Raw genomic sequence first — 9,196 nt, forward strand, 5'->3', positions numbered from 1 at the left:
TGGAATATGGCAAATATGGTACATTTTACATCACTACATTTATTTATTTACAGTAATAGTTACAATTTACAGATTTTTATTATGATTTTACATACAAAACAAACATTTTATGCAGTGTTAGATTAAAACACCCAACACTATATAATGTAGTAGAGCCTGACTGATACTGCATTTTTGAGGCCAATACTGACGTGAGCTTTTAAAAAAACTGATTAAAAAATATATACAGTATATACACTCACAGGCCACTTTATTAGGTACACCTTGCTAGTACCGGGTGGTCTTCTGCTGCTGTAGCCCATCTGCTTCAAGGTTGGCCGTGTTGTGCGTTCAGAGATGGTATTCTGCATACCTTGGTTGTAACGAGTAGTTATTTGAGTTACTGTTGCCTTTCTATCATCTCGAACCACTCTGCCCATTCTCCTCTGACCTCTGACCTCTGACATCAACAAGGCATTTCCGTCCACACAACTGCCGCTCACTGGATATGTTCTCTTGTTGGGACCATTCTCTGTAAACCCTAGAGATGGTTGTGCGTGAAAATCCCAGTAGATCAGCAGTTTTTGAAATACTCAGACCAGCCCATCTGGCACCAACAACCATGCCACATTCAAAGTCACTTAAATCCCCTTTCTTCCCCATTCTGATGCTCGGTTTGAACTTCAGCAAGTCGTCTTCACCATCTCTAGATGCCTAAATGCATTGAGTTGCTGCCATGTGATTGGCTGATTAGCTATTTGTGTTAACAAGCAATTGAACAGGTGTGCCTAATAAAGTGGCCGGTGAGTGTATATGTATATGTATATATATAAATTATATAAATATTAAATATATATATATGTATATAAATTATATATATATATGTAATATATATATATATATATATATATATATATATAAATTAAAAATATATAATTTCTTTAATTCATATATATTTATATATATATAAATTAAAAACATTTCTTTAAATGTATATATATATAAATAAAAACATAAATATATATATATATATATACACACACACACATACATATATACGTATATATACAGTATATATACATATATATCATAAACAACATTTTTGATAAAGATAAAGAAATTGAATATCAAAGAATTGTGTTAACTAGATCTTTGGCATTTCTATACCGCAATTTCTTATTTGTTGGCTGACTAAAACCACTGCAAATAATAATGATGGCAAAATCTTATATTTCCATTTTCTCAGCTTTTATTTCTCAATTTGAGTCTTCCATCCCAACAGTAAACAGTTTCTCACTTGCAGTTACAGTCCTAAGCAAAATAGTCCAGTGCCAGTTATTACTTCACATTGATTTTGTCTGCTGAACCCTCACGGGAAAAATGCACATCAGTCATAAAAATACAGCTATGTATCCAATAATACCAAGAAAGGTATAAACAATCAATTATCAATATTCTCATCACGACACCCTTTACCTTCCATAGCCCTATGTAACTTTTTCAACCCAGACGTTATAATCTCACTTCATGTCTTCTAATATCCCCTCTATTAACCTAATTCCCTGTCTTCAGACTGATTATAGCCTCCTTATCTTTTCATTGATTTTCTTCACAATAACCATTCTGTGTGCGTTCATTCAGAGGTAAAAAAAACAAAACAAACAAACAAGCAAATAAATGATATTAACGTATTCATTCTTATTATTAATGTTGCATGGATTGATAACCATGGGAAATGATGTGTGAACAGCAGATTGCAATGGACCGCTGTGTGAATATTTTTGTATTTTTAGAGCACTTCTAGATCCATAAATCTGTTATCACATAGTAACAATTTAGTTGCAGTCAACCATTGATGTTGGCTACCCTGAAGACCGAAAGTCATCCCCACTTATTGTACTTTCCTTTAAAAAAAACAAGTACAAAAATATACTTTTAGGACGGACACTCAAGATCCTTAAGACAGTTACTTTTTCCTGCTTGTAATTACTGAAATTTAGGCGAGTAACACACAGTGCTGCTGTTGATGTCAGAACCCTAGCAGTTTTATGCTTCTGTGAAAATGTTCTATCAAGTGGAATATAGCTTTGAACCGTGCACTGGGGCTATACTGCAGGTAGACTCTGAGGCAGAAAAGTAACAGTGAGGTAATGAAATCTATCAAAAGGCAGATGAACCATGAGCCTGTAAAATAGTCCCATAAAACAATAATTATATTTTCTCAGTCAGCGCTCTCTCTCCTCTTTCCCAGTGTGCCGTCTAGACGTCGTAGAAGAGACGCACCAGATGATAACGGATCCCAAAAGCCAAGACGCTGCCTATCACCTGGGAGAGACACAGCAAAGAGCATCCGGTGAAGCATTCACATAATTCTCAAGGACTATTCTAGTATGTTTGAATACAGCAGCTGCTCTGTTCTACCTGTATGATGAGCATGATGACTGTGAGGTTTCTCTCATGGGTGGGACCGAGTAATTTCAGCACCAGATTTATTAAGGTCATGTTGTTGCACTCAATAAACTCATCATCTCCCTCCTGGCCTCTTCGCACCTCCAGCAGCTTTAATAACTCTGCCACCTGTTGAGGATCAAAGATATTATTATTGTTATCAACCAATAAACACAGCAGGAAGCCTGCCACTGGTGTGTTTACCCACCGAGACCAATACTCACTACATGCTGCCCACATCTCCAATGTTTTCAGAAATTCATAGAATAGTAACATAATGAAGTCAAACAAATTTGCAATTCTCTCTGATTATCTGACAAATTAAATTCAAGTTTAATCAGGTCAGAGGCTGGTCTGTGATACGAACTAGTCTGCCAGTGTTGTTGTTTACGGTTTTACTGCATCTTCACCTTCAGCTACACTACCGTATAATTTTTTGGGCTTCAAAGCTTCGGTGAGAAATAATCAAAGGTATTTGAAGCTCTGCGGCGCGGCGCAGCAGGCTGACATGTTCTTCTGTTTGTCTGTCTCCATCTCCCCCGTTTCAGTGCCCGGGGCAGTGCTGCTGCCGCACTACTGTACACAAACACCTCTAAACAAACAGCGATATCCGTCTGAGAATAGCTAATAATAATGTTGAATATGAATAATGAATAATGTTGTGGTATTATTCCTCATTTCATGGGCTATTTGGGGATTTAAAAAATGAAGAGGAAGGTCTGCACACTGTAGCTCCCTTAGAGGGCAATTTATTGGCACATCTTCGTAAGTGAAGAGTTACGTTTCGAGCCCAAGCTCTTCTTCAGACTATTTGGGGATTTACACTTTATTATTACATACTTATACTTTATATTACATATATATATATATAGCCCAAGGGTACATGCTGATGTGCAATTTGTGCATACAGTACAAACATGTTTTACATGAAAAATCAAATAATGCCACTGCATTCTGATACTGTACACTGACAATGTGAGTGACATAAAGCAGAAACAATTAGTCAATTACATGATTAGTCGAGGGACAGAAAATTTAATTGGAATTTTAGTTTATTTTTAATTTTGCTAATTCCTTAATCATTTATAGCAAGTAAAATAGCAGCTCTGTTTCATATAATTTTTAATTAAATATCTTTTGTTTTTCCCTGTTGATCGGACATAATAAGCAATCTGAAGACATTACCCTTGGGCTCTGGGAAAGTGTGTAATTTTTCACCATTTTTTGTTTTTCTTTTGACAAGATGGTTAAAGCTGCAGTCGGTAACTTTAAGCAAATATGATAAAAAAAAATTCTTTTAATAAAACTGTCACAATATCCTGACAGTAGTACAGATAACTGTGAAAAAAAAATCATGTTCTTCTGCCTTCTCTTAGTGCTCCTCGGCAGCGCTGATCAAATATGTATCAGTATTCTGTTACTGTAATGCCTATTCCTCTCCTCAAATGTTTTCAGAAACATCTTGTAGTGTTATTTTTTCTCATTTTACAGCTAACGAGTCCACTAAAATATATTTCTGAAAACATTTGAGGCGAGAACAGGCATTACAGTAACAGAATATTGATTCATATTCGATCATCGTTGCCTAGTTTGACCGGAGTTCGCGAGTTCCGCGAGTTCTGCAAGCGGTGAGTGACAGCTGCTGTCGAGACTCCTCGGCTCTGATAGGTTGTTTTCTTCCAAATGCCACTAAGCACTAAGGACTTCAGCTTTAAGCGATCAGTAAAAAAAAGAGAACACACAATACCTTCATAATGAGGTGTCCTAATTTAGAGAGGTCCTTTCTTTTGAATTTAGAGTAGCTCATCCCCAGTTTGCCTGTGTCTGGATTCAGCCTTTCATTGGGAGAAAGATAAAAGGAACAAAAGGCCGACATTGAGAGTACATAATCAGCATAAATGAAGAATGAATAGATATCACAAACAAACGTGAGTGGCGGGTTACCTGGGGAGCCGGTGTCTGGGACAGGGGATGACGTGAAAAAGCTGAGGCAAGGAGTAGATAAAGTTCACCACTTGAGGAATGAAGAACAGCAACATTGTTTTGCTGAAGTGTCCCAGGATGCCGACTACAGCGAAGGTCATCCCAGCAAAGTAGCAGAAAGTGTCTCCCACAAACACAGATGAAGGATACCTGTGATGAAATAGGTTGCAAGTTGACAGAATATAGAGGTACCGACGTGACATATATATCCCTCATATTCATAAAACGGCTTCAGGTTATAAGTTTAACTTACCAGTTGTGGTAAAAAAGTGCTAATGTGGTGAAAAAGAATGGTATCATGAAGTAGAGGGAGAAAACATGGTCATCACGGTAATCTCCTGATAAATTAGATAACACAACAAAGCAGATGTCAGATGAAACATGTTCAGCATTTTGCATGTTTTGAGGATTTTTTTTGTGCAACAGGACAGTGGTACACTGTAAAAACAACTATAAAACACAAAGCATCACATTCAGTCTGAAAACGATGACAATTCTGCCAGTGACCTATGATAATTCCACACTTATTCCCTAACTATTTCCACTTGTTTCAGGAATTTTCCGTGTATCCATATATACACTCCTGACTTGCAGTGTAGAGGGTGTGATCTGTAATGCTGATGATGAGAAGGAAACGAGCACACACCGCTGAGCTCCAGCAGGTTGAAGACGATGATGGAGCCGGAGATAAACAGGGCTTGACCCGACTCGATGCCGTTGATGCCCGCTAGGATGTTGATGGCATTTGTGCAGAATACCGCAAGCATTCCCATGTAGACATAGTAGAGAATACCTGCAGATCATAGATGGTGACATTTACAGAATGACGCACAGTATGCCAGATCACAAATATAATGTGTTTCCCCAAATGTTTACATATGGCAAGCAGCATAAGATAACTGCTTTATGTTTCTGAGGAAGATACATATTTCAGCTGCACTCATTTGACTCCCAGTAGAAAAGTTGTAGTAGTACTAGTGTGGTTGGAAACAAACCACAATGCCGCAAACAAGCGCACAACTCACCCATATCCAAGTGCAGCCCAAGCAGGGCTCTGACGGGCTTGGGCACCACGATGACAGTGTTGCCGAAGTTGGTAAAATAGACCATGAGCAGCGGCAGGGAAGCCAAGGAGGGAAGCAGGAGCTTGTGTCTCCACCGCAGGTTCAGCACGTCATCGGCAAAGCCCAGGAAGATCATGCAACAGATGGCCAGAAGTGCACCAATCAGCTGTACGAACTGACCAAAATAAGAGAAGACAACAACAACACAGAGAACAGAAGAGAGTTTCAGATTTAAGAGAAACACACACAGGTCTACTATGCATCAATCAACCCACCTCATCGTGTGGGAAACCCGTGCACTGATCTCCTACAAAGCAGCTAAGGAAAGGCACTGGGATGAAGCAGAAGAGAATGATGAGGAAGACTGTCCCACTGATCACTCCTTGGGACTCTGGGCTGCAGAGAGGGATGACCAGGAAGAGAGAATTAGGGCAGGAAAAAGAGCATATTACACTTCCAAAATAAACACTTTTTTTTTTTTAATTAATTTTTATTTGGAGACATTGACACTTTACATGATCAAGGAATGTACATGTTTGTAGCATGATGTAATGAGCAGCATGTACTTAAAAGAGTGTTTCCATTTTTTTCTTATTTTAAGTGTACATATACAATAAACATTGTGCCCGCCCGCCCGCCCATCCATCTACCCATCTACCCATCCCAACCGTCCCACCCGCCTATTTGTGGGGTACACACCTACAGTAGCAGAGAGGGAAAGAAAAAAAATCAATCAAATCAGGATCGCATTTAGCTGCGCACAATGTCTAAATAATGGGAATAAATAAATAAATAAATAAGTTAAATATATACATATATAGATATATAGACTTTTAACAGTCTCTTCTGCAATATATTCACTTTTTTAATAGTCGTGTATCACAGCTGTTACCCTGCATTATATTCAGTTTAAACAGTTTTCTTCATCTCCTTATATTTTTATATCTGGTATATTTGTTTTTGTACTTTGCACTACTAACTTTTTTTCTGCCTTTTTACTAACATGTTTTGCACTATGGAACTGTGATGCTGGAAACTTGAATTTCCCTCGGGATCAATAAAGTTACTATCTATCTATCTATCTATCTAGATGAATCTTTGAATAAGTTGTCTTCCATTATTCACTAACTCAGTGTCATTTCATCAATGTCCTGGTGAAGTTGATTCCCATATGAGCTGACAACTATTGATTCAATAAGCAAACAAAAGAATAGAAGAAAATTGAGTCATGGTTTGACAACAAAGTCTCACAAAGAGACTGCATGCCTATGATTACAACATGGACTTCTATTATAAAGTAGTATTAACAGTTTTCCTCATCTCCTTGTATTTTTATATCTGGTATATTTTTTTGTATTTTGTACTACTAAATTTGTACTGCCTTTTTACTAACATGTTTTGCACTATGGAACTGTGATGCTGGAAACTTGAATATACTTGATATATATACACATCCATACTGTACACATCCATACAAACACATGAGTACATACATACATAATAATAACATATTCCCAAGAGCCCTATATATATATTTGGGGTGCCATGTGGAGAGAAACAGAGCACTAATATTGATAAATATAGAAATAGTAAGAGTAATAATTAGATTATTATTATTATTATTATAATTATAATAGTAATTCTATGAGATAAACACATATACATGTATATATGCATACACAACAAGACACATTTTGCTTAAAAATATGATTAAAGGGGAACTAAATCGTATGAATAGATGATAAAATGACTCACACTTCCTTCTTGGATGTTTTGTTTAGGTCCACTCCGAACAGTCTGGCTGAGATGAAGTAGTCTTTGAAAGCAGGGATGAGTTTCAGTGTGGCCATGCAGCCCAGAGCAGACAAGAAGCAGTTAATCACCAGCGGGAGGACAGGGACTGGGGACATCTTCTCAGGCATGTTGTCCCCTTTGACAGATCAAATCAGGTTTCTAGCTAATCTGACACCTTCAGGCGATCGATGAGCGAGCTTTGGCTGTCTTCACTGAGGTATAAAACATGTCAAAACATGTGTTTTAAAGCGAAATACATCTCCGAGCTTCTGGTGTCAAAGAAACACAAGTCCACAAGTCGCAATGATAATCCATATTACCTTTAATTACGTGTTATTGATGCTAATATCTCTGCCTGGTTGACTAAACTCCACGTCTGGTTTCACTTTAAGTCAAGTCCACGTGGTTGCGAGGAGACGCTACTTCCGCTAACTCTTCAAAATAAAACAGTGTTAAACATTATTATTAGCTGGAAACAGTGGTTGCATTAAAGGGGACGTTTTTAATAAAGACATATAATTTATTGTCTTTTGTTGTTGAAAATATCACAGTATTCGCTCTGTTTTTAAGATGTCTTCGTGTATAGTTGTGTGCTCAACATGTAAACAAACTTTTAGCTTGACAGCTTCCGGTTACTGATGTTGACACGGAAGAGACTTCTTCTTCGTTGGTTGTTATGGTAGAGTGAACTTCCGCCCTCTGCTGTCAACAAAATAGTTTATTTTTTCTTCCTTTCTTTCATTTTTCTTTCTTTCTTTCTCTCGTTCTTTCTTTCTTTCTTTCTCTTTCTTTTTTTCTTTCTTTCTTTCTTTCTCTTTCTTCCTTTCTTTCTTTCTTTCTTTTTTCTTTCTTTCTTTCTTTCTTTCTGTCGTTCTTTCTTTCTTTCTTTTTCTTTCTTTCTTTTTTCTTTCTTTCTTTCTTTCTCTCGTTCTTTCTTTCTTTCTTTCTCTTTCTTTCTTTCTTTCTCTTTCTTTTTTCTTTCTTTCTTTCTCTTTCTTTTTCTTTTCTTTCTTTCTTTCTCTTTCTTTTTCTTTTCTTTCTTTCTTTCTTTCTCTCTTTCTTTCTTCCTTTTTTCTTTCTTTCTCTCGTTCTTTCTTTCTTCCTTTCTTTCTTTCTCTCTTTCTTTCTCTCTTCCTTTCTTTCTTTCTTTTTTCTTTCTTTCTTTCTCTTTCTTTCTTTCTTTTTTCTTTCTTTCTTTCTTTTTTCTTTCTTTCTCTTTCTTCCTTTCTTTCTTTCTTTTTTCTTTCTTTCTTTCTTTTGTTCTTTCTTTTTCTTTTTTCTTTCTTTCTCTCTTTCTTTCTTTCTCTTTCTTTTTTCTTTCTTTCTTTCTCTTCTTTCTTTTTTCTTTCTTTTTATCTTTCTTTCTTTTTTCTTTCTTTTTTCTTTCGTTCTTTCTTTCTTTCTTTCTTAACATAAACAGCAGAAGGAATTGTGGAAATTAAAGGCAATGTACCAGTTCATTAAAACATAAATCTGATCCATTACTTATGTAAAAGTAGCAATGCAAAAATGTGAAATTATTCCAGTATAAGAACAAGCCCTGCATTCAGCAACATGTACCTAACCAGATATTAAAAGTATTTAAAGTACTTATTATACAAAAAAGTGTCCCATCACTCTGAGTTATAATAGATCATCATATATTAGATTTTCTTTGGTTATTCTTACTGATGCATTAATGTGTAAATAAATCACACATTGCTTTTTGTTGCTGGTTGAAGTGCAGCTAACTGAAGCTATATACAACGGAGTAGTTTAATCTACAGCAATACATATGGGCTGTCATAAAAAAAGATTTTAACTTTTATAATATTCTGCTTTTATTTTGAAGCCTCAGCCTTCCACTTCCTCTTTAGTGCAGCGTCGCTCCTCCTGCAGCAGCGCCACCTGTTGGCCGCTGCTGCTCTTTGTCACATCATCACTGTGCA

General features: G+C 36.5%; 1 protein-coding gene across 1 annotated transcript; it reads right to left on the minus strand.

Moving 5' to 3' along the window:
- Positions 1-1,205: 1,205 nt before the first annotated feature.
- Positions 1,206-7,662, minus strand: dpagt1 (dolichyl-phosphate (UDP-N-acetylglucosamine) N-acetylglucosaminephosphotransferase 1 (GlcNAc-1-P transferase)). The gene is made up of 9 exons (XM_074610848.1): positions 7,230-7,662; positions 5,750-5,870; positions 5,436-5,649; positions 5,057-5,203; positions 4,664-4,748; positions 4,372-4,560; positions 4,175-4,262; positions 2,401-2,556; positions 1,206-2,304 (listed from the first exon to the last, which is right to left on the minus strand). Exons 1-9 carry the CDS (start codon positions 7,394-7,396, stop codon positions 2,239-2,241), a joined length of 1,233 nt encoding a protein of 410 aa, XP_074466949.1. The 5' UTR covers positions 7,397-7,662; the 3' UTR covers positions 1,206-2,238.
- Between the last annotated feature and the right edge of the window lie 1,534 nt (positions 7,663-9,196).

This window comes from Sebastes fasciatus, chromosome 16 (genome assembly GCF_043250625.1).
Source record: "Sebastes fasciatus isolate fSebFas1 chromosome 16, fSebFas1.pri, whole genome shotgun sequence".
Classification (NCBI taxonomy): Eukaryota; Metazoa; Chordata; class Actinopteri; order Perciformes; family Sebastidae; genus Sebastes; species Sebastes fasciatus.